The sequence below is a fragment of the Erithacus rubecula genome (assembly GCF_903797595.1).
Source record: "Erithacus rubecula genome assembly, chromosome: 8".
Lineage (NCBI taxonomy): Eukaryota > Metazoa > Chordata > Aves > Passeriformes > Muscicapidae > Erithacus > Erithacus rubecula.
The window spans coordinates 7,466,820-7,492,784 of NC_136659.1; the positions used below are offsets into that span (position 1 = coordinate 7,466,820).

Sequence of the window (25,965 nt, forward strand, 5' to 3'; positions counted from 1 at the left end):
CCTACAATCCTCAGTTAACCTCCGAACCAGGATTCAGTCGGCGGGGAAGGAAAGGACATCGTTTATAGCAGGATGATCACACCCTCATAACGCACCTGTCCCTAGTTATTGTCTGTGAAGAGCGACTGATCAATTACAAACATACCAGAGATGCCTTCAATCGCGCAAACAGCTGCCAAAAACACACAGCTGTGCAAGAACTGCAATTGCTGTTCCAAAGCAGCAGTGAAGGGCGCAGACACCATAAATCACGGTGTACTCCAGACACTCGCATTGCTTCTGACAGCGGTTTTCCTCCAGATACGAGAACACGATGTGCTCTGTAACTCGGCAAACCCGCAGCTCGTCCAAGTCGGCGAACAAAGCGGGTTTTAGCAAAGCTTACCTACCAATTTCCTCTGTTCAGCCTTTCGGCTCACTTAAACAAGGGAATTGAGGCATTTTTCTCCTCAGACAGGCGCAATTCCAGACCCAGCCAGAGGGCTCTCCCTGTCAGTGCCAGTGCCACGCGCGGAGTCCCGGAGGGACCGGAGCGCTCGCTGGGGGTGACAGCGGTACAGCCCCTCACGGGCCAGCTCAGCCCAGCGCTCCTGCCGCCTTCCACCTGGGAATGGCCGCGGAGCGCAGCCAGGGGAGGCTTCAGATGATAAACCCTGGCAGTGGGCACGGGCAGCATCCCCGCGGGCTCCACAGCCTCCCGCACGCACCGGCGCTCTGAGGGGCGCTCGGCAGGGGCACTGATGGAGGGCCCTGCGCAAACTACCGGGCCGGAGGCTGTGGCCAGGTGAGGGGCGGGCTCTGCTCCCAGGAAACCGACGAGGGTACACAGTCTCACGCTGTGCCAGCGGAGGTTCAAATTGGACATTAAGAAGAATTTCTTCACAATAAGAGTGGTTGGAAGGACCTGCCCAGAGGGACTCCGGTGGCGGAGTCTCCGTCCCTGGCAGTGTTTAGGGGGAGTCTGGTCTGAGCGCGCCGCCTTGGAGGCCATCCCAGGCTCTCCATGAGGGGGCGCGCGCGCGGCTCTCCCGCAGCACGCGGCGGCGGCGGAGTCAATCAGCGCCGGGCGGGGCGGGGCCAATGAGAGCCGGGCGGGGCCAATCAGCGCCGAGCGGGGCGGGGCCGGCGCGCGGGTGGCGGCGGGACAAGATGGTGGCGCCGGGCGCGCTCCGCGTGGTGCGGTGTGGCGGCAGCGCCCTGCGCGGAGCCAGAGCAGTGTTCTCCGCCGACTCCAAGCAAGTGGGGCAGAGGGCCGGGCGGCGCGCTCGGGGGGATTCCTGAGCTCCGAGCGGGGCTCTGCCCGCCGGTGTCCCCGCGGCCTGCGGCTGCCGCGGGGCTCCTGGGCCCCTTCGGGCCGGGTAACAGCGTTTCCCCCTGCAGGTACCTGCTGTACGTGTCGGGGGACTTCGTGAAGGTGTACAGCGTGAACACCGAGGAGACCCTGCGGCTCATTGGCGGCCACGCCGACCTGGTGACCGGCATCCAGCTGAACCCGCAGAACCACATGCAGGTTTGCGGGGCAGGTCTGGCTGGGGGTGGTCGGGCTGGCCCTGGGCCCTCTGTGCCGCCGCGGGGCTCTCCCGGGGCTGGCTGGGGTTTGGGAAGGGGCTGGGAGCGATTAGGGCATCGTAGAGCTGATGGGCGGCTGAAATCTGACAGGAAGGGTTGAGCTGTGTCAGTTTCCTACAAACACGAGCGTGAAATGTCATGTGGATTGCACTCCTTGAATGGAATAACAGCAAAGCGGAAATGTAGCAAAATTTCCGGTTCTTGGATTGAAAGGGTAAAAGAAGCGTGTAAGAAAGTCACAAATACTGTGGTTTTGCCCTTCTGTATGGGCTGGTACCGATGCAGATGTGACTAAATCTCTTTAACTTGCCCAGTGGCTCCCTCTGCCCCCAGCCTGCCTTCCCTGCTACTAGCTTGCTTGGGTTTTTTTGGTGTCTGGATATAAACAAGAGTTGTTTACCAAGAGGGACTGATCTGTATATTAACTGTGCAGGATTAGATGTTCACATGGTGGGTATCTGTGCATTCATTCCCGTGACAGTGTACATTTCACACTAGAGTAATAATGTACTTGCACTTTGTTTGAAGGCAGCACAGAGCTGGTCTCTATCCTGTGTTTTTTATTGCTTAGTTACCTGGAATTGTAGTTGTGATTTTATGTAGAACCTGGCTTTGATATAGTGCTATTACTTATATAGTTATTTTTGGTTTGGTTTTTTTCAGCTCTATTCTTGCTCACTCGATGGCACCATTAAGCTGTGGGACTTCATGGATGGGATTCCCATTAAAGTATGTTGAGTTATTCCTCTTAAAAGCATGTAAAACATGGATACAGATCAGTCTGAGATGGGTAGTTCTACTGTTAACACAACCTAAAACACATCTAATTATGGCAGTAATAGAATGTGTGATGGTGATGATGATGCTCCTTTTGGGGAAGAAGATGGGAGATGTACTGACATACTACCTGCTGCAGTTTCAAGTCCAGTGTAGCTCTGGGAAGTGTGCTGCAGTTTGGGATACACCAATAGGAATTGATCCAATGGCTTGAAAATGAGGGCTGCTTACTCTTGCTCACATTTTCTACTAAATACCCACCTCTAGGTATGCCTTCTGCTTTGTATTAGGGATAAGGTATCTTGAGGCTTTTCAATAATCCTGATGCCTCATATTTTACTAGTACTTTTCTAACATTTGTATTCATCCTTGATAGAATAAAGATGTATTTGTCTTAGAATTGAGAATTAAAATTAATACATGAATGTTTCTTTAAGGCATGATTTCCTTATTTCAAAGATAGGCACATAAATGTAGTAATTGTTGATTTCCTTCTCTTTTTTCCTTCAGACTTTCACTGTAGGAACCAAACTTCTGGCACTGTACACGCTTGCTAGTGCTGAGGACTCAGTGTTTGTTGTCATTCCAAAGAAGGGTGAACGAGGTACAGTACAAGTAGCATCATCCATGTCATCTCAGTCATTCTGTGTGTTTGCTACTGTCCCAGCAGTATGTGAGCTGTGTGCTGCAAGAATGGGCTTTAATATATAAATTGTGACATATTTTTTAAGTCCTCTGGCAAGTATGTGTAGTCCTGCAATTTGTACCTCTTTCGTTCCTATTCTGTGACATCTATCATTCCAGTATTTTTCTAGAAGAGTGATTGTCTTTGCTTTTGAAGCATGTACTGCTTGGATGTGGTGTTATAGATGCAGTTCATCTTTGAGCAGTGCTCACCATGGTACAGGTTGTACTACTGAATTTGGGTATGAGTGTTAGAGATTATTTTCCCACCTTAGGCAGTATTACCATAAACTGTCTTGTCCTATGCACAGCATGCCTAGGTATTTTTTTATGGGATTTTATCTGTAATAAATACAGCCTGGTCTTACTGTGTACTATAATATATTGCTACTTTATTGCTACTTCAGAGCAAGACCAAATATTTCACAGCTTCCCTTGAATTCTGCCTACACTTGCAGTGATACCCACTGTCTGGTCCTCGTTCTTCAGTGCTACTCTTGGTTTCAGACAGAATTTTTTTTTTGTTTGTTTTTGGTCAGATACATTCCAGCTGGTCTCAGTTGAGCTGACAAAAGGAGTAGGCCAAGATCTGGAAGGCAAGGAGCTCTCGGTGGTTCTGGATGATGTGGATGCATCTATGAAGCACATTGCGTTTGGAAGAGAAGTATGTTCACCTTTGGGTTTTTTTCTTCTCTGCAGTGTTGGTTGGTTGGGGTTGGTTTTTTTTCCTCTCAAATGAACTCTACACTGTTTATAACTTTGTAGAAATCTTAATCTGTGTGTCCTAAATGGCTTTACTTCAACAGGATACATATGTGGTGTCAGTGAAGGATGTGAACCTCCAAGTGTATTTTTTTAAACGAAAACTGTTGAACAGGTAAGAATGAGAATGAAAATGTCAGGTATTGATTCAGTCTGTTATATCCTAAATGTTTTTTAACTCATGATGTGTGCACACATGATGTCATGTTTGGTTTTCTGCTGGAGGGGACGTAGTCACTGCATAAGAAGCTTCCTGTAGAAGTGAACAGTGAGCAGATCAGTGGCACCTTACCTTTGCAGCTTAGGAATGTAGTTTTTTTCAATTAAATACTTAGGTTGATGTTGACCTGAAATAGGTGACATAGTTTGGGCAGGGTCCAGACAGTGGGAGGAAAACAGGAGGAAAGGAAAGAAGGAGAGAAAGACAGAAGCAAAAACTCTTTCAGCATGATTGAAGGTGAAGAATTAAGGAAATGAAAATAAAAATAAGTCTGTCACTATTTATTTTTTGAGAGTGCATGTAACCATAACAACATGAAAATGTTTAATTTTGCTAGTCGAAAATTTTTTTATGTGCACTAGCTGATCCTTTTGAAGATTTGTTTTAGAAAAAAAACAATCTAACTCTTACAATTAAAGTTACTTTCTTAATTTTAAAAGGTTTTCTTTAAGTACAGTGAAGACAAAAGGAGACAATCGCTTCAGTTGTGTTGTGTGCCATCCTAAGGAGGATTGCATTGCAACTGGCCATGCTGATGGAAAGATTCGCCTCTGGTATGTGCATCTTGGTTAACTATGTATCCCATAAGCTCCTCTAACTGTAGGAATTAAGTCAAACCTGAGCAAAGCAGTCTAATTTGTCCTTAGCATTCCCATTTTCAGAAGTCAGAATGAGCAATGAACCTGCAGTGCTGACAGTGTATATGCCACGTGGAAAAAATGCCTATCTTAAGTTATACTCCATTGAATCTAAACTTAGATATAAAAGGTAATGCAAGAGCAGCTGAAATAACTCTTTATGGGCAAGTGAGAGAAAGCACAGCAGTGGAATACAGAATTAAAAACACTACATGGTTTAGTTGCTTCCAGGGCTGAGTTGCTCAGTACATCTGTGAGGTGTGGATCACGAGGGTTCTGAAAACCTGTAGTGTGGTTCCTTTCCTCCTCCTGCATCACTTGACAGTAGGATAAACTAGTCTAGAAGTTAGAGGAAAGTATGATACAATTGATTAATTTCCATATTTCCTTTAGTTTAGTCTGTTGATGTGAGTAAAGAATTCTTTTGTTCCTTTCCATACAGGAGAAATTTCCACCACAAAAAAGAGTACACATATTCCACACTGCACTGGCATCATGATATTGTCATGGATCTGGCTTTTTCTATGGAGGGTGAGTAAAATAAAAATAAAAACCAAAACAAAGCAATAATAAAACTACCAAAAATTTCCATCAAACAAAACCTTCTGAAGCAGACAGGGAAGAATCTATAGAAGTTCCGAGTTTGTCTACTTAATAGCAAGTTAATTTCTAGAATTTTAAGTATATCCAGGAAGAATCTGAAATAAAAATGAAAGGAATTGTTATTTTATATATACACTTTGATTGGCATCTAAAATGTCAAATATCTGCCTTCTGTGGTAGAAAGAAAACCCCTTCTCTTCACATCTTCTCCTCACCTCCACTCTTCCTCCCCTTCCATTTCATTAATACCGAGTTCTTGCCAGTTTTACTTGCATCCAAATGAAACAAGCCAGTCTTGTCTGAGCTCAAACCTGCTGTCAGAAATACTACACTTTTATATGAATTGTGTGATCTGAACTGTCCTCTTTAAGGTATTTCTTACTGCAAAGGTCTTCTAACAGAAGCAGAACAATTCAGCCTTATCCTAATACAAATATCCAGCTGATACAGAAAGCGATGGGATCTACTATTCCCAAAGCATTGCTTAAATTTCACTGTAGACAACTTGCTGTTACTTAATCCAAGTTTCTCTATCAATTTAAAAGGGGATAATGAGAAGCATGTCTATGTGTATTGTCCAGGCTTGATGTATTGTTTACTTGTGGCAGTTTAGGAAATTTTGAGAAACTCATGTTGTTGTAAAGACACAGGCTGTTGATTTTATTTCTTTTTAAGCAAAGTCTTCTAACTGTATTCTGTTTCTGGAAAAGGAACCAGGTTGCTGAGTGGTGGAGTTGAATCTGTTCTAGTCCAGTGGCACAATGAGTCTTCATGCCAGAAGGATTTCCTGCCTCGTTTGGGGTCTCCAATTGAGTACATCTCCATGTCCTCTGACGGTGTTCTCTGCTGCACCTTGCACACAGACAACAGTAAGCCAAAACACATCCAAGTACCACTTCAATGGAAATGCGGATCTGTATGAGCTTTGTTGATTTTGGATGAATTAACTAAGAAGTACATAAAATTTCATTAGTGAGCTGAAAAAACACATGCTTGTTCTTTTGCTGTTTGATCAGTTCTGTGAATTTGCCTGGTCACTGCTGTAACTTGGCTTTCCAACTTGGTGTCATAAATTGGGAAAATACACATTTACAGTACAGATGGTTACAGTCCCTTTCCCACCATGAGTTGTGTGCCTTATGCAAGATTTGGTCTGCTTTCTTTTTCAGGAATATCAATAATCAACAGCAACCTAAGGTTTTCCAGAAGTATTCAAGGGCTAATCAAAAGTAAGTGCACTAAAATTTATCTTTCACTTAGAGGGTGGAATGTATCACTCGACAGCTTTGGTCATTTGTCCTGATTTTTGTTTCCAGGTAGGGACATCAAGACTGGCCTAGTAGTTGATCCTAGAACTAAAGCTTTGGTCCTGAATGGAGAGCCAGGCCACTTGCAGTTCTATTCCCTCCAGAGTGACCAACAGTTGTTCAGTGTAAGTTGGATGGGCTTGTACCAAAACTTTTAACTTACTCAGTCAAGTAACTTGTGCATCAGAATTTATTTGGAGACTTTTATGGCAAATGGAAAAAAAACCTTGCAGCTATCCCACACGGCTGGATTCCAGGCAGAGATGTTCTTGGCTTTATCTCTGACTTTACTTGCTAAACAAATTTAAATATTGATACTGAAAAAAGTACTCTGAAACAGTGTGCAATCCTGTTAAATGTCAAAAATCTGTAGGTAAAACGCCTTCTAATTACTTTTCACTATTTCCTATGCTTTGCATCATTGTGGAATGCACATGCTCTTAATTCTTCTTTTCCCACATGTTGGAGTACTACTTTGTGCCATGGCCCTGTCAGGTCTCGCTGGAGCCTTCAGAACATCCTCTCTGTGTGGTTTCACGAGTGGGATCTCTTGCAGCTCTGCCTGGATTCTGGAATGCACCCTTGTCCTTGCTTTGCAGCTGGACATTGTGCAGCGGCAGTACATCCACCAGGCGGGGCTGAAGCAGTCGGACCTGGTGAAGGTGGCGTTCAGCGCCCGGGGCACCTGGCTGGCCACAGTCGAGGAGAGTGAGGAAGTGACTGACCCCGAGCTACAGCTGAAGCTGTGGCTCTACAATGAGGAAATACAAAGGTAATGATAGCAGCTGGCCTTCCAGCTGTCAGTCACACAAATCCCTCCACAGATATTGCCTTGCAGAGGCAGAGTTTTTTCAGATCTGGGAAGTTACCATGCAATCTACAGCATCTGCAGCAGAGCACAGAGTTGCACTGAATGCACATAGGGAATAATTGCTCTGGATCTGTTTTACTTAGAGTAATCAGAGACTGTTGTAACATGGGACTTAAATTCACATATTTTCTTGGTATTAAAAGTCATGGACCTGACAGAATGTTTCTGTAGCTCATACAATTTTCCCATCTCTGTGTAATCCATCATTGATTAGTCCTTCTCCAGAAGGTACAGAAGATTATCATTATATTGTTGTCTTTGTCTTTAGCTAACATACACATCTGGTTAATATACTTTCCCTGATTTTTCTATTAAAAATTTTACATTTTTACCTCAAATTTTTATTTTCTAAAAGAAACAAGGCAAATGAAAGCTACTACACAGATCAACCACATGACTGATTTTTAAGTACTGGAAGGGCTGCCCAGGGTTCTGGCTGAGTATTTGAGAGATGCTTGCCTAGTGATAATTCTTGGTGCTGGGCTACTGTATGGAAGCCACTAGGGAAACCTGATCTGTTAATGCAATTTAGCTGTCTTAATTAGAAATTCCTTTGATTTCTCTTCTCCCTGCCTATTCCAGAATCAGCTTGAACTGAAGTCTTCCCTAAGTTCCAAATGATACAGAATGGCAAGCTTCTGTTTTCTTTTCCTATAGCTTTGAGCTGAACACCAGAATAAACACACCCCATGACAACCACATCACAGACATGTGCTTTCGTGACATGGATGAACTGGGAGAGGACTCTCTCATACTGGTAACAACTGGAAGAGACTGTGTGTTTAAAGTCTGGGTGATGGTAGAAGACACTGATCCAGAAGGTAAGTGTGGCCAAAATATGAGTTACTTGCACCTTGTACCACAGAACCATGAGAATAACCTCAGTTGGAAATGACCTACAATGACATTTGAAGCCATCCTGTAGAAATTAAGACCCTACTTTCATTTGCTTAGTCCCCTGCATTGATCTGCTTCTGCTGCTGCATGAAGTATTGTGCTCTCCTGAGCATCCTGTAATGGAATTCTGCCATAGCTTTACAGTGTTAGTTTGGTATGGAGGTTCCTGGGGAATGGCAGCCTTTGCTCATTGGTTGAAGAATTGTTTGTGGTAATGATTTTTCCATGCTCAGAAAATAGATTTTTGTCAGTCTTCTAGGTAAGCTTTTCATTTGAGACTTGTTCTTAAAGGAGCAGGATACAGAAATGTGTTAATCTGTTTGAGTTGACTTCATGTAAAATAATAGCACTCTTGCCATTCTACAGATCCACCACTTCAGAGTTCATTTTTTGAACATCCTTTCCATTAGGTACTTGAATATCATAGAATGGGTATTTAGGTATTTCTGAGATACTTTTAATAACCAAATTTCACCTCTTGGAAGACATGCTGATGTTCATTTCTTTCAAATAGACCATCTGTGTATGTTTATTGATTGCTCTGTCTGCCTTTGGACATAAAATACAAAAGATTTCCAACATATTAATGTCTTTTTACTTAAATGTTATTACAGTGTCAGGCTCACTAAAGTGAAGTGGCATTTTCCTGCCATCTGATGTCTTGTCATTTCATGCCTAAGTAGCTGTGATAGTGGTCTTGCTGAGCTGCTTGCAGTTTAGTAATCTGCCTTTTCATGGGCAGTGAGAACGTGTTCAGAAGTACTTACGAGCTGCTAGGGTTTCCATTTGGCAAACTTTGCCTAACTTTCCAAGCTCTTTGTTCCTCAGGTGTAGTTGAAGACAGGGAGAAAGACAAAACCCTGTGTTGTTTACTGTATTAATAGTAATCCCTTCAATGGTATCTGAAAGAGTGTTTGGTTTTGCTTTTTTTTCATAAATTATTCTGACACTAAATTAAACTTTATCTTAATGAGCACATACTTTGATCTTGAGTATAATGTCAGTTGGGGATGAAACTTTTTTTTTTTTTTTTTTTTCTTCCACACAATAGTTTTGTATCTGCTGACTGGCCTCATCAGGCTGTTTTGTTTTTTAAGTGACTACAGGGTTCTGTTTCATGGTATATAAAAGTACCAATTAGTGGTGACTGCTCTGGTGTATTTGCCCAGTGGGGCAGAGTAGGAGTGCTCAGGTAGAAAGGTTTGACATGCTGCAGCTTTGCTGTAGCAAATACTAGTTTACCAAAGAGCTCCTCACTCCAGCTGAGTTCACTCTGGTGTGTGCTAATTGCAGCAGGTCTCTTGCTGGGCCCCTAGATGGTGCCATGCAGTCGGAAGTGGTCAATCATTCCTGGCTTTTTTTCTTTTTTTTCCTTTTGCCTTTTTTTTTTTTTTTTTTTTTTTTTTTTTTTTACAGGCAGGTCTTTTAATCATCAACTTGTAACCATTATATAAAGGGTATTTTAGCATAGGGTGATTTTCCTTCTTTTTCCTCATCCTACTCAAATGTTTCAAAAGCATGCTGTAGAAATTATTTTATACTGGGAAATGTATATTAATGTGGTAAGTACATCACTTTGCTCCAGCTAATTTTCTGGTAACTATCAACAGTGGGAAAGATGTCCCAACAGAATGCAGTGGCAGGTCAACCAACACAAGAAAGCATGCTGGTTGGTCACTTGGTGATCCTCAAATCTTCTGTAAATGAGCCATGAGCTTTGTTGTACTCAAATGCAAGCTCTGTTCAGGTTTTGAGTGATACTTATGTGTTCTTGCTAGAGATATGACAGAACAATTTTTCAGAACAATAAGTGTTGAGTCTACTTGAGTATCATTTTACCTAGCCTCTGCCTCTTTGAGACCACAGTTGAAGGAGTTGGCAAATTAAGCATGAGTATTGTACCATGTCAGTCTCAAGGTTCACTGTTCAAGTTTAGAACTGAGGACAAATGAAAACCCTACCAGCTGTTTCTCGTATTAAAACAGAGCAGATTCTCTGTACTCTTCAAAAATTATGAGAGAAAACTGCCTTGTTCTTGAGCCTATTTTGCAATAATAATTGAAGTCTTCTTTCTTCATGTATAGACTTGAATTAACTGGCTTGTTTATCCAACACAGCACAGCAGAGTGTCAGCTGGAGCTGTGACTTTGTAGGCAGCTACCACAACTACCAAGCTACAAACTGCTGCTTCTCAGAAGATGGCTCTTTGCTTGCTGTTAGCTTTGAAGAAACTGTCACTGTATGGGATTCACTTACTTGGGATCTTAAGTGTACATTTTGCCATCCACCTGGAAATATAAGGTACATTTTTCATCTGCTCTTTTATGTCTCATTTGAACTCTCAGAAAAGAAAGAATCAATTCATAGCAGTTCGAGATCTTGTATATGTTTATAAACATATACACATAAGCATTTAATTTATCAGTCTTAAGTTCATATCATATATAGAAAAGACTAAAATGGTTTTAAGATGGTTGGTTAAAAATACTGTTAAAAATAAGATCAAGTGTTGAAGTTCCTTCTTACTTGTTTGCCTCCTGTACTTCTCATCCTTAAATCTTTATCATGGAGCACACAAGTAGTGTGTTGATAGCCCTTCTCTTTTTCCCCATTAATCCAGATGTGAATCAAAGTCCTGGGAAAGTGTAAATTCAAGAAGTTGCTTCTTTATTTGTGTATGCATACATACAAATAGAAATTGTATCAATAAACCATAAAGGCATGATGACTTTATCTGTACTTTGAAATACATATCTTGATCCTCTCTAACCTCTGTTTGAAAATCCATGTTTTCCTGGCAGACTATACCAGCAATGCTCCATTGTATGCTGTCATGATAAAAGATATCAACATTGTGTGGTCACAATATTTTAAAGACTCTTGACACAAAGAATCATAGCAGCATACATAGGTTTCTCCCTTCTATGTGTTGTGTTTGTTGGTAAGCTTTTCTTTTATGTGATGTTTTATATTGGTCCTCTAAGACTAGAAACTGAGAAATGTTATTCTGAAACTGGTGTGCAGGAAAATTGTGGGAGCCATGTGACCCACCAGCTTGGTGCAGTGGTAAGCTTTTGCCAGGCCAGCTGCCTCTTCTTACAACCTTTACCATTTGTTATGTTAAAAGGAAATAAATTGCTCTAGGAATATAATGAATTACTGTATTACTTGAATAACTTCAAAGGGCTATGCTTTAATATGCAAATTCTGTTCCTTACTAGCTTTTTTGAAAATCTTTTATCATTAGGAGTCATAAGGTTGTTCTGTTAATCTCAAACAAGAGACTGAGAATTCAAATCACATTGTTTCTTCAACTGGAACAATTTACAATAACCTTTTTTAACTAATTCTCTTGTTCTAGTTCCTCAACAACAGTAAAACTTCTTTAAATATGGAAGTTATTTTCCAATCCCAGTGTGAACACTGTTATATATGGGTTTGTAATTTATTTAAGCATTTAAAATCCCTCCTTTGTATTGGAATGCTGTAGAAACATGTAATCCTTACACATTCATGCACACTTCAAATCATCAGAGTTATCTGATAGTTTTGTGTGGAGTTTCATGCCACTGGAGGTGAATGCAAAAAGCAACCTTTGGATTTAGATCCCAAAACTAAATCATAACTGAATGTTTTTTGTGACTTGTGAGTAATTGCTACATAGAAAAACAAAGATGAACTCTGAAGGTGATTAACTTGTTTTGACTTTTTACTTCTGTAGGAACATCTGCTTTGGGAGACTAACATGTTCCAAGTACCTTATTGGTGCCACTGATTATGGCTTTCTGTGTTGCTGGAACCTGCTCACTTGTGCATGTAAGATCAGCTTGAAACCTTGAAATAATTCTAGTTCAATTCCAGATTTAGCACATTACAAAATGCCCTGTGGAAATGGGATGATTTTCATACTTAGGATAGTATCCTGTCCATGTGCATGTGCTTTGTGTGTGTGTGCAGAATAAATTTTAAGTTAGGTGAACGATAACCAGTAGTAAGTGGTATTTCTTACACTTGTGTAGGAGTTGGTAGCGTTTGTGTGTTTTTATTCATCAGGGAATGAGTGGAGCTGCCTCTTCCAGCACCTAAGGCCCTGTGTGTTGTTTGTTTCACTTTTTGTTTGGCTCCTTTTAACTCTGGCTGTTGCTGTGCTTGCTTTCCAGTGGAGTGGAGTGCCCATCTCAACATTGTAGTTCTACAGCCTGATCCCCTTTCTGAACATATTGCTGCAATATCGTGGCTCTCCAAAGAGTCCAGCTGTAAGTACAAAGCCTTCTTTGATAAGTCATAATCAGCAGGATTTAAAACTGGGGAAGCACAATTTCTAGCAAAGGTTTTCTTAGAATTCAGACCATGAAAGCTGGAGAGGGACGTCAGTGTGTGCTTGCACATGTGGAAACTGAGCTGTATCTGACAGCAGCATTCAAATAAAGTGTGTCACTTTTTTTTCCAGCAGGGAGTTTCAGGTACAGGATATATCTCAGGATTAACCACACTTTCTGGGTGTGGATCTCAAGTGTTCTTGACCCTCTCTTAAAAATGCAGAACTGTGCAGCTACATTTTAGAGCTCTGACATTAAATTAAGAGAACTCTTCCTATAGAAATGTTAATTTTCAAGTATGTTATGTGGACTGGAATACTGTGAAAGGTCCCTTTTATTATTGAGCAAAGTTATCCAGTTATATTCCTATAAACTGGTGCTTGGAGGCAATCCTGTTTAGCCTTGCTGGCTGTGACATGCAGGGCTTTGACAGCTAGCCAGGAGCATAAGAAGTTCCTGATTTAAAAGAAGATATTCTTGGTTTTGCAGTGTTTGTGTTTAAGCCAAATGAGCCACGGCCAATCTACATCCAGAGAAATCTTTGTAAAGAAAAGATCCGGCTTGCTGCCTTTGTGCCAAGAGATGAACCTGAAAATACAGAAAAATACCTTTGGCTAAGAAAATCCCAACTGTTCTTTCTTACAGATACACAAGTAAGGAATAGTAATGGGTAGGTGGTTCCTGGGGGAAAGCTGTTTTCTTTAAAATGGGTTGATAAGAATTCAGAGTTCTGCTTAGGAGTTCCTTTTTTGATTTCAAGTTACTGTAAACTGTGCTTTGTTGAAAGCTTTCACAAAACAGCCTAAAGCTCAGAAGTATTTACTGGTTTTCTATGGTGAATAGTTTATGCTGCCTCATTGATACAAGACACTAGATAACTTGGGAACATTGCCTATGCTGTTTAACTTAAACAAACACCTAGAATTTATATGAATTACTGCAGATTATTCAAATGTTCCATGAGGAAATCAGTTTCCCTGTAATTTCTGGATGGGGGTGTAGGGTTTTTTGCCTGTTTTCCCAAAAAGTCTATAGAACCTCTAGGTCCATTCTTGCTTCTCTTCAATTTCTTTACAAAATAAAGAGGAAGAGATGGCTTTGCCTCTTACACTTGACTGATAAAAGCATTTGGGCCAGTTGGAAGCTTTTGTAGGCAAGGTATGGAAATATGGAAAGCAGTTTCACATATGATAATGGTGCTACATCCCTCTGTGTTTTAGGAGCTGATGACACTCAGCACAAAGTCTCTGGAAGAAAGGCTCACACCATCAAGCAGACAGGTACCTCTCATAGAAGTTCTAGCTCAGATGGATAGAGCAGTTCAAAATTTTGATGGCGGTCATGTTGTCAAATTGAAATTACCCTTTGTCATGAAAATGTACACCAGATCCTTACCTGGAGTCACAGGCACTTAGCTGAAGGGGCAGGAATCTGGATTTGTTTATTTTTTGACAAAAAGTGCTGTTTGTAAAAAGTTTTTTTTAAAGGTATCAGTAAGCTACTCTCCATCTCCCTGGGGAAAAAAAATATTTTTCTTAAAGATTCAGCTTACACAGATGAAGTAAAATGTTGGAGTAAGTTCTTTTGTTACCTTGGTTTCTGTAACACTTGGAACCTTGAGTGTGGTCTGAACTGTGCTTTTTGATGGGAATGAAGAGTTGTCAGTCAATTGTGACTTATCAGTGAGAAGAAGTTCCAGAATTGCATTCTAGTATGTATTTCTGTGGAGAAGTAGTCTGGGAAATTGGATTTTGTGTTTTAATTCATGTTGAAGAAGTGTTTCGTACTCACTGAAACAGCAGCATTTGGTTGGTTAGATAAAATAGATTAGAGTAAAAGTTAGTGTCTTTCTAATACAAAATGCTATGGGAATGTGGACATAAGCAATCAGTTTCTTTGGAGGGTGGAGAAATAATTTGGTGTTCAAATTAATGCATATTGATGTAGGAAAATGCCCAAAGTCAAGGTGCCATGTTTTGCTTCCCATTACATAATTGAATCTCTCTGCAGATGATGCTGGGGTATAAATGATCTTTTGGTCTAAGTGGAATTGGAAAAACCCATCCTTTTGTTTTCTGGCCATGCACCACCTTCCATAATTGAATGTTAATAGGTAGATCAGCAAAATAAAATCTAGTGCTCTTGGGTCCAGATTCTGGAGAGTTTTGCAACCCTCTGCGCAGGATTCTCTCCAGACATCTGACAGAATGAGTACTAAAAATCACGTAGCTCAGTTGAGTTAACTTTGTGTGTAGACTTTTCTCACCTGGGTTTATTCTGAATTTTGGTAACTTAGATAGAACTAGAACTTAGATTTGTGACACTAAAATTCTACTTACTTTTTTTTTCAAGCTGGCAGTAGAAGAAAGTGTTCCTATGACACCATTTAGTTTGCTGTTGGGAAAGCACAGACATCAGCAAGCACAGGAGGATACAGACCTTGGAAAACTAGTTGTTCATAAAAAGCAGGAGCAAGCCTCACCTGCTGTCAAAGAGGTAGGAGTAATTACAGTAAATGTACAAGTAAAATCACAATAAACAAAATATTTAATAAAACTTCTGATTTGTCCTTGCAGCTTTTGCACACTCCAGCACACGTTTTGCCATCTGCTTCCTTCCTATGCACTATATTTATTAACTCACTGCTCATCTCCAAAGAGAACAAAAGGTAAGAAAAGTTCAAAACTTAGTTATAAATTTTAAATTATGTACATCTTTGTTCAGAGTGTAAAAGCAGTTTTCCAACACTATCTATTCAGTAAGTTAGAATAGAATAGTTAGAACATAATAGAATGTGTGGTAATGGTCTGGCTGTTTAGTGTATTGGCTCTTGCTGTTATTTTTGCTGGGTTTTGCATAAAGTGTTTATAATTAAAAGGCTGCCTTTTACATTTAGATGTTCTCTATGACTTTAACTTTATTCCAGGGATTTAGTGGCTTTTTAGTGCTAATTTTGGATAAATATTAGATTCTAAATTGTATTTGAAATTTCTATGACTTGCTGCATAATTTTTGGTTTCAGTTTCTAGATGCACCAGGAAGTTATAAGCTTGATTTTAAGAATTTGTTTAGAACTCAAATGTCATTTATAATTAAGCTACAAAATACAAGTGTATACTGTAAGCACATCCAAGTTTGGCTTACAGTGCATTAATTCCACTTTAATAGAGTAGTTTGATAGGTACTTAAAATTGTAGCTTTCTCCTTTGGGATCAATATATGCTGCTAAAAAAGGAATGCAGACACAGGAATTATGACAGTGGTCTTGTATTAGGATTAATACCTTGTCACTTCCACTGAAGGCAGTTAAAATGTTTCATTAAACTCTGCCAGACCAGGGATGAGAACCTGTCCTTGGAATCAGGTGTTGGTGTGGATTTGTCAGTTCACAGGGTGGTTCACAGGTCCAGGGCTTGCCCAAAAGCAAACACAGCTGCAGAGAGTGCTCTGGGTTCTGCAACAACAGCAGTGTCCTGGCTTCTGCCACGTTGTGCTGGCCACTGCTGCAAGATCTCAGACTGCATGGCACAACAAAGCACCCACAAAACACTGGCAAAAATCTGATACATGGAAACTTGCATCTAGTTTCAGTCCTGAAGAATGTGAGAGTTCAATGACCTGTGTAAATATTTGCCCTTGCAGAGCTTGTACTTTGACAGTGGTGATTAGTATGGCTGTGCATTTAAAGGTACATGTAAGGCCTGCAGCACTGGGCCCTTGAAGATTGACCACAATTTATCACTGTATAGTGTATGTATTATACAGTGGATATATTATTAACATTAAATGCTTCTATTTTCCTTGGTGCTATGATATTACCTTGTGCTTCTCCATTTAAGTTTTGTGAGTGATTAATAGTTTGGACTAGAACAGATGATTTTTAGTACTGTTTTGCCATGCATTTCATTCTTAATAGATCTGGACTATTTATACAACAGACACTTGAATTAATACTATTAATTAATGCATTTTAAATTATAACAGTTCCATATAATTCATTGGAATGGTGCTTTCCACTTCAGCACAGGCTTTAAACAATTGAACTAGGAAGGGAAGCAGCCACTTTAAACACCTCTCTATACTTGGAGAAAAACACCAAAAACAACCAAAGAATTTTCTTCCCTAGTAATGCTCTAGGTATTCTGGAAGTTTTTAAGACCAAGTGATCTTTTTCAGATTTGAAAGAGAAGAATGGCCTTCTTGAATACTGTCTCATCTACCAGTATATCCAATGTTTCTGATCCTGTAGGACTGCAGTGTTGTAACATTTGTCATAATGCTGACCTGCCTGCTCTGCACTTGCATACTATATTTTGAGAGTGAAAAACTATTTTAAGTTTACTTAGAGGAGAGCTATTTGAAAAATGGCTTGAAATTGAGATGGCAAGAGTAGTATAGTAATTTTAAGGTAGGCTGAAATGAAAAAAAAAAGATGATAAAGTCTTGTTTACTTTGTTGTTTGCGTGGTAACTTAACTTGTCCCAAATCATACTGTAGTATGTGAGAGTACTTATTAATTGGGTTGTTTCCAACCACCTTCCAGTGCTGAAGAAGTTGCTGATGAAGTAGAAATGGAAAGTGAAAAAGCAGAGGATGATTCAGATGAGGAAGATGTCCCAGCAATGGAACAAGAAGATACAAGCCATATGGAATTACTTGGGGAGATGACATGTAAACTGTCTAAATCCCAGGAAAAAGAGCTACGAAAAATAAGAAAAATGGACTACAGTTGGCTATCAGCCTTGTAAAGAGACATCTTAACTTTTTTTTTTATACTACAAGTTGAAGCTTTGTGGATTAAATATTCTTTAAAAAATTTTTTCAGGTCCTCTGGCCAAAAATCTTAGCAGCTTCTCTTTCCAAAGGAATGTGGAACTAGGGGGAGGGATTAAAGTTTTAAAAGCTGATTCTGCTCTTAGTTTATTACTGCAAGATTCTCTGTGACTTTAGACAATGCTTAACCTGGTTTGGGGGTTCCCCTCCCCCTACAAGTATATTTAAAAGGCTAATAGCAAAACTGAGATCATTATCTGACTTGTGATCAGTTAGCAAAGTAACAGCTCAGCTGCTGAAAATCTTCTGCACTGAGGCTGGGTTACTGCTGCCAAAGCAGCAGCAGCAAATGCCTTCAGCTGGTGACAGAGCTTAGCTTAGCTCAAAGTGTGGCAGGGAAAATCAGAGTGGTTCTTGGTGCTGTATGCAGGTAAGTAGCAAGTCTCCTCCCCAGAAGTTCCTCTCCAGATGTTGAGACAGATGAGGAGTGATTTAACATAGCTGGTTAGAGAATATAGATATTAATCTTTCGTGGAGTTCACAAAAGATAGAGAGTATGGAGAAACAAGAGAGTGTGGAGATTCTTAGATGGAGGGTACTCAGTGTATCAAGCACTATGAAACCTTTCCAAATACCAACACAGCTGCATCATGTAGGAGAGGCATCAGCTTGTGCAACAGCCAGTTAAATAGGCTTTTAATGCATCAGCTGGAATTCCTTTATGTCACTGAACTATACAGAGTGCAGAATTGAAGTAGTGAATTTGAGGGCCTAAGAGTGAATACAATCTCCTGTGGTGTTGCAATATGAAGTCAAGCAGGTGCAAATGGCACAGGTCACTAAAAGCCCTGAAGAAAACAGTATTTTGCTGGAACAAGAACAATCCTGAGTTCTCCCCACTCTGCCTTTCATACAAAGTGGAGGATGCTTTGCTTCCTCTCCTGTAACACCATATAATGGAAGGCTGTTAGTGGCAACATTTAAAATTTTTTGGGGAAATATATCCTACAACAGACAAAATCTGTCACTTCTACCCACGTATAGAAATACTGAAATTCATCCTCAGGCATCAAGGAAGGCACCTCCGAATTATTTTTCTGGCAGATTTACCTCTCCCATTTTAGCACAAAGGCAGTGTTTGTTCCCTTGGTGTGCTGGCAGGTCCTTCATCAGCTGTCACAGGGTTAAACAGGTTCCAGGCTGCAGCCAGGGTAGAATTTGTGTTGTAGCAGTACCCAGAATGTGGCACAACAGTGACTTGTGCATTTAGGATTGAAGTACTTTGGATGTTGGGCCTGTCATGGTGAGAGTGAGAGGAGTCTTAAACCATGAGAAATGGGAACACTGGTGTAGAGACAGGGGCACTGAAAAGAACTGTAAAAACAGTTCTACCACTAGGTCTGAGTGCTGGCTTCAGCAAATTCAAAAAATACCAAAAATTAATATAAAAGTTCTTATTATAGAAAATGTACCTTTTTATTCTTGAAGTTCACTATCATGGATGTCAAAACATGAATGTGGGGATATGAAGATACTTCAGAAGACACTGGTTTCTGTAAAGAGGCTTGGAATGCCTGCCATGCAACTTGAGTGATGATAGTCCCTTGCACACTCTTTATATTTCCTTCTAATCAGACATTATTGTGAAAAATAGTTAATTGATCCAGTTTCAGACTAAAGCAGCTAGGGTTAACTTAGTCCTGTGGCAGCAAGGGGCTCCTGCATTTCTCATACAATAAAGCCAAGTAACACATCTTTTCAGACTTTCATTACTTAGGACTGTGAGGCACAGTTTCTTCTATCAGAGATTACTTGCCTAGAACTAGTATTACTGAGAATTCTAAGGAAAATTTTTATTATTTAGGCATTTTGCTTTTTTTGTTTAGTTAGGCCTTGGTATGCAAAAAAGTAATATTTTAAAATGTGTAAAAGTTTTTCAAAGTTAATTTGCTTGTAAGTTCATGTTTTTCATTTCTATCACAAACTGACAGGGAGAGCAGGAAAACACACCATATCACAACTCTGCCCAGTTTTCTGCTTTTGCATTTTTCTCCCTTTTTATAACAGCTGTTGAGATAACCTCATGGTATATATAGCTGAAGTAAAAAATCACAGTTCCCCAAATGTTATGCAATTTTTATTTCCATCCTTCTTATCTGCAAAGCTGAAACTGATACAGCCTTTTTAGAACCTTGGACCCAGGGGATTTTTCCCTAAATGAAAAGTTTCAACAGAACAAATAGGGAAAATGAGTTAAGATTGTAACTGACAAATGATAGGCTTTGAAAACTCAGAAACATATCAGAAAGTACAGGAAAATAAAAAGTAAATAGCTTTCCCCTTAAAAAATGCAGTGTATTAGGAAAGACACACTGAAAGGTTTTGTATTTTTTTTAAATATCAGACTTCAGCTCTGTGAAAAATAAGTGTGAGTTGAGCAGAGATCTACACACAAGTTGTTGCAAAAGCACTGCATCAAAGCCTGGTGTTGTGTTACTGTGTCAGCAACATTTAAGTGTAACTTGAAAGGAGGAAACCTTACTCTCTGTTCATGTGGGGTTTTTTAAATTCACGTATTCTTGTGAAAGTCAAGTGCTTTCCTGGAAGCCAAGCCAATATGAGCAAGAGACAATTCATGTGCAAGTCAACAGCTGAAGGTGCAGTTCAGTTTTGTGTTCAGGCAGTAGTGTATTGTGTTAGAAATTTTCACCAAGATACAGCTTTTAGACTTAGGTCTTTTGACTTGATTTCACTTTGCACAGCAGACTGAACATACTGGGATAACAGAGGACCCTCAAAGAGACAGTGGTAGTTCTCTCTCTGTGCTTTTTCTGCTCAAGAAGGAAATACATTTCTGGTTATGGTTTTACTACAGTTAATAGGCACATTCTTGACCAACCTTTTAGAAAATGTCCTCTGACTGATACTGCAATTACAACAATAAAGAATACAGAGAAAGGGCTGCTACTGATTTATCTGTGGCTGCTTTGGAATGCTTTAGTTTTTAAAGTTTTCTGCTGTTTCTCAATAGTTTTACTTTTTTTTGTTTTATTTTGTGTTATCTCAGTAGCCATGAATGTTCTCCATATTAACTGTGATACCCTAAGTCAGATCTTAATTTGATTTTTTGGCTTCTGCTTCCTTCTAAAGCTACTTTACAAAGATTTTATTATTCTTTAATAGAAAGATTTGACACAAAAGAGAAAAGATTGAAATTACAAATGCAACAGGTGTCACAGCAGGACAGCAGTTTTCACAGGAGCAGTCACAGCTTTATTTAGGCTGAGGGACAGACCATGCAAGTGTGGCAGGTGCCTAGAAGGGGACTTGTTTACTTCCCAAATTTTCCACTCAGACAAGTGGCTGGATAAACACGAAGGCCTGAAATTCCAGCAACTATGGCAAGCATTACAAAAAATAAATATAAAGGCAAGACTTTATGGAGTACATCATGGCAATGGGCTTTGACTGAGGGGCTGCTCCTCTGAGATGCTCAGGTGCTGCTGTAAATACTGAGGAGGTAACCAGTGATTTTAACCCATTTTTCCCAATCAAGTGTAGTTCCAGAGACTGAAAATCACTGCTCTTCATTGCTATTTTGTAAGGAAGGCCCAAACTGGTTATTAGTTAACAGCAGCTCCAACATGTGCCCTGTCCTTGGTGGGCAGACTTGGCAGGAAAGCTGTGAGAAAGAGGCTGATATTACTAAACAGTAGTTGCTATGGATTTCTGAGTTCAAGAACAGGGGAAAAAAAACCCTGCAAATTGTGCCGCGTGTTTTAGGATCACCTGGATCTTTGTATCTCAGCTAAGAATTGTTTGGCCTTGGGGAGGAAGCTCTTTTAGATACCTCAATGTGCCAAATCCCAGACTGCAGTGAGCCTTCTAAAGCACATGCTCACAGCCAGAATTAGAACCAGCAGAGAATAGGACAGAAGAAAACAACAACAGCTTCAATATAACTCGGAGAAACCTGAACAGACCTTCTGCCCCAAAGCAGAGGAGCTGAAGTATATTTATTCTTCACAGATATTTGTCTAATTCTGCAAATGTCTGAAAAAAGCCATTCTATGGTGTGGAATCTGTTCAGTGCTTACCAATTCTGACAGACACAGTTTTTCCTAATAAAAGTCATCTTCCTTTCCTGCAAAATCTCTATGCCATTCTGCCATAAGAATCTTTAGAAAAAAAATGAAAAGATCCTACTCTATTTCCTTTAAATAAAATACCATCCCTTTTAACACTTATTTTTGCTTTTCCCTGGGCCTTAGCAACACCAGAACTGTCCTTCAGCCCTTCTTTGGGCTAATTGCTTACAGGTTCTGACTAATACTGTTCTGACTAATTTATAATTTCAGGAGCAAAACTTGTCAGGGTCATTAAATACATTTCTGGATAGTCCTAAAGCCTGTCCTTTCTCTGTTCTGACTTACATTCCTTGCTGATTACCTTTAGTATCTGAGTCTTTCTGGTGATGGCAGAAGCAAAGGCAGCAATTTATACATCAGCTAACACCAGTGTTTCACAGCAAACACCTCTCCCAGTGCAGAATCCCTGCAGAGCACTGTTTTCTGTAGATATCCCAGTTCAGACTGAACAGTGCAGGTTTAGCTTTGGCCTCTGCACAGCATTTCCTTGAGGAGTTAAGCAGTACACTTACCTACAGTAATGATGTAAATGGGAATTTAGCCAGGGCAGCAAGGTCACTCTCCTCTAAGGTTGCAAAAGACATTTAAATAAACAGCTCTGCATTTTAACTACTTCACTAACACAAAGGGGTGAGCTTGTCACAGCAGTCTCTTCACAAGATGAAATCATTATCAGAGGGCAGAAATCATGAACAATATTTGTGTTTGTACTGTAAAGCCAACTCAGGATGAAACCCTTACTCTTCAGAAATCACTGACAAAGCACCCTTTGACTTTATAGTCCAGGGTCACAAAGTCACATTGCCAACAACAAGGTAAAGTACTAAATCTTAAAATACTGCTTATAAGCAATGTCCTGAGTTGCATGTGTGAATTCACTTTGAAAGTGAATGTAGCCCAAGCTTCTTACAAAGAATTTCTTGTTGGTAATAGAGGGAACGAAGCCCTTTAGGTAAATACCCTAATGTGACTGTAAGGGAGTTACCACACAGCTCTGGAAGCTGCATATCAGCAGTTCCTAGGGCTGTGGGTTTCTCAAATGCTTTGAAGACATAAGTGGCCACCATGGAAAGAAGCATTCCCAGCTAACATCTGCCTGCTGCTGCACCTCCTGTGCCAACACAAGCACCCACTGCCTTTGTGGGGAACTGGCTGGGGAAAAATGTCTGCTTATAATGGAACCAGGTAATACATGAATAAATAGTTTAAAATGTTCACAGAACTGCAGTTCCACTGAGAGCAGGGTAGGGCTTTTCTTCAGGAGGTTTTTTTATGCTCAGAATATGAAGTTCTAATGTTAGACACTCAAACCTCACTCATCTGTCCCAGAGCCTGTCCCTTGTGCTAGGAGAGCTGCACCCACACCTAGAACATTCCCAAGAGATGTTTGTTTGGTGTGATACCCGAGACAGGTCAGCTCTCATGCAGCAATTCCTGGTTTCTCCTTACACCCTCTTCCTCCTCTCCCATAATAATAGGTAAATAAACAAATAAAGCAGCAGCCAGCAGTTCAAAGAAAATGCTTTTAGACTGATGGCATTAAACTGCTGAGGGTGATTATTCTCTTAGCTTCTAAAATGAAAACTGTTAAAATTTTTTAACATGTAAGGAAGTATCATTATTTGAGCCATGACCTTTGTCCTCTGTTGACCTTTCCAGATGCAGCTGTGTAACTAAGAATTAGGCTTATCATTCAAGAACACAAATTGCAGCCATCTACTCATCTAATTTCTTCATGAAAGCAGCAACAAAGGAGTAGGTAGAAGGTGGTGCTCAGAAAAGCAGGAGGTTTTGCCCATTTTTCAAAATTTCTTCTATTTTCTTATACTGCTAACTCCTTTATTTTAAACCAGCTAAATTATCCCAGCCACAAAGCTGGTTATCAGTTGCTGTTATTGATGCCTCAACTTATGTTTGTTTGCATTACTACTTAGTTTATTATATTTTTAGATTCAAGACTGTGATCAAAGCTTTGAATGTCTTGGCTATTTGATTTCCTTTAGTGACCAAAGGAGTTTTCATTTCTTCCTCAAACCACTGAAACAAGCCATCAAACAAACTCTCCAATATTATCTGAGATGTTATCTCTTTCATTTTCAGACACTGATTGTACAAATAATAAAGTAACTTGGCTCTCTCATAAAGTCTGCTAGTCAAAAGCAATATATAATTTTCACCAAAGTCAGATACTTCTGTAATGAAGTTTTGTTCAGGTTTTGTTCAGCTAAGTTTCCTCTGTTTTTTGAGATTCCTTGGCCCTACTCTTCTCTTACTTGCAGTCCTAGCTCTTTTATGGAAGAAATACAGGGAAAGCAGGGACATCTTTAACAGTTCTCTTCCTTTTCCATATTGAAAATGAAGCTTAACATAGCAAGAAAATCATCTTATGAGTTAAAATAATGTCAAGATAAGTTATCAGTATAAAAGACAACTAAACCCTGCCTCAGAAGAAGAATCAGAGTGGGTTTGGCACCTTGGGCTGTCCCTCTGTGACTGAGCAGGAGCACAAGGACTGTTGAGATCACAGCTGCAAAGACAAGTCCCAGGGCACATCACTTGAGCCTCCTGATTTTTCTTGTGAGCTGCAAATTGCTCCATTTCCCCTATCCCTTCAAAGAAGGAAAAGTACCCAAAAAATGAACAGTAAGGAACAGTGCATGAGCTCTTAGTATAAAGAGACTATTTAAACCCTGAAATATCCCATCCTGAAAGGAGCCCTTTTTCACTTGGCATAGCACAAATGAAAGCTGGATTTCTGAGAACTATCACATCTGTAGGAAAGGAAAATTTTCATAGTGCTTGCTCCATTGGTCTGTACAGTATGTTATTTCTGGACTGCATATTCTGTGAGTAGACTCAGGATACAGAGACAGTTTATCTTTCCTTTTCTGTGAAATCTACTAGCTAATCTCAAGGATTAAGTGGAAAGAAAAATTCACACCAATTCCAAAATAAAAACCCACTTCTAAATCAACAAGTTAAATGAAGCCAGAAAACCACCCTGAATGCCCACCAGTGCAAATCACCTGGAAGCCATAAATAACAACTTTCCAATTAATCAGCAAAAAATGTTACAAAAACATTTCAACTTGGAAAAATGCAATGTAAGTCGAACCACTTACAAAAAAATTAAAGATGGGCTGAGATATACAAATAGTGGATGTTTCCAGCTGCCCCTCAGCTCAGAGATAAATCAAGCCACTTACACAGTTCAGGTAAAACAATTCAGTAGATCCTGTAGAAATGCTGCAAAGATCTCTCTATAGATAGATAAATATAATACAACCATAGTTGAGACCTCAACTTAGCGATGGATACCAATGCAAACACAAACATGTCAAAAAAGGAGAGCTTCCTATTTACATTCAAAAAATTTCAGAAGTTCTTAAATAGTTTTTCAGACTAAATACTGTGTGATGCATAATATGGAAATCCTGCATCCAGAGAAATACATTTTAAGCATGCTTAGCTCCTTGTTAAGAGAGAAGGAATCTGCAGAGATTCACAGGTGCTGCTCAGGTTGCAAGAGTAGTGGCAGCAAGCAAAAGAACAGCAAAGAGGAACAGGCTAAAAAACCCCATTCCTTAAAGCTTTAAAAGAAAGAAACCCAAGAAGTTGTATGCAGAGCACAATGTTGCTAGTTTTTCCCATAATTTTGGGTGTTGGGTTGATCGATGAGTGTTTTTCATCTACCTGGAGCATTCCCGTCCCTTTTCCATATGATTCTTCTGGTGCTGAGCCACAGACTCCTCTTCACTGGGATGTTCATGGAGACTCTCTCCTCTTACCAAGTGCTCATCTCAATTAATTCCCTGCAGTGTAACCTCCTGATCCAACAGGGCCACAACTGACCAAAGGGTTCAAAAGTTATTTGGAAGTGGAGCGGGGGTGAGGGGGACGCACACAGAGAAATTGCAGGAAGTTTCATTTTTCTCATGGAACCAACATAGAAATCAATTCTCTCCTTTTGTATAACTCCCTCCTAGGCAATCATGCCAAGTGGGAGAGGCAGCTCAGCTGCTGTGCCTTTTCCCTGTACTCTCACACTGGGCCACTTACAGTACCAGGGATGGAAGAGGATCCTGATGATCATGCACCAATCCACAGGGACAAGAATCTCACATTAAGACCCTGCTGACCTATTGACTTAAAATATATACCAAAAAATGAAATCTAGCATATTCAGTCTAAATTATTATTCTAAATAAGAATAATTAGAAAATGACAGAAAGGAGGCTTCCTGCAGGCACATCAAGTGGACTTGAAAGATTAGTAAAATTTCATAAATGTTTTATTACACTAATTATTGAAAAGGTGTTCAAGCAAAGATGACCCAAAAACTCTACATGTGCAACACAACAGAACACACCACAGAGAACAACAAACTAAGTTTGACT

The 25,965-nt window shown here is 40.1% G+C and overlaps 1 protein-coding gene across 1 annotated transcript; it reads left to right on the plus strand.

Annotated features, from left to right (window-relative positions):
* The first annotated feature begins 1,103 nt into the window (after positions 1-1,103).
* WDR75 (WD repeat domain 75) lies at positions 1,104-17,554 on the plus strand. The gene is made up of 21 exons (XM_079310708.1): positions 1,104-1,235; positions 1,381-1,510; positions 2,233-2,298; positions 2,857-2,950; positions 3,570-3,694; positions 3,837-3,907; positions 4,453-4,566; positions 5,093-5,181; positions 5,964-6,122; positions 6,423-6,482; positions 6,570-6,685; positions 7,160-7,332; positions 8,089-8,252; positions 10,446-10,629; positions 12,050-12,144; positions 12,489-12,584; positions 13,137-13,300; positions 13,868-13,927; positions 15,000-15,143; positions 15,224-15,315; positions 17,191-17,554. Exons 1-21 carry the CDS (start codon positions 1,150-1,152, stop codon positions 17,393-17,395), a joined length of 2,487 nt encoding a protein of 828 aa, XP_079166834.1. The 5' UTR covers positions 1,104-1,149; the 3' UTR covers positions 17,396-17,554.
* Positions 17,555-25,965: the final 8,411 nt, after the last annotated feature.

Excerpts from the sequence above, each read along its gene's own strand:
- WDR75 (XM_079310708.1), top strand. The coding sequence starts at position 1,150 with ATGGTGGCGCCGGGCGCGCTCCGCGTGGTGCGGTGTGGCGGCAGCGCC. Across the intron at positions 3,908-4,452 it reads AAACGAAAACTGTTGAACAG|GTTTTCTTTAAGTACAGTGA; the intron begins GTAAGAATGAGA and ends TAATTTTAAAAG. Across the intron at positions 15,316-17,190 it reads ATCTCCAAAGAGAACAAAAG|TGCTGAAGAAGTTGCTGATG; the intron begins GTAAGAAAAGTT and ends ACCACCTTCCAG.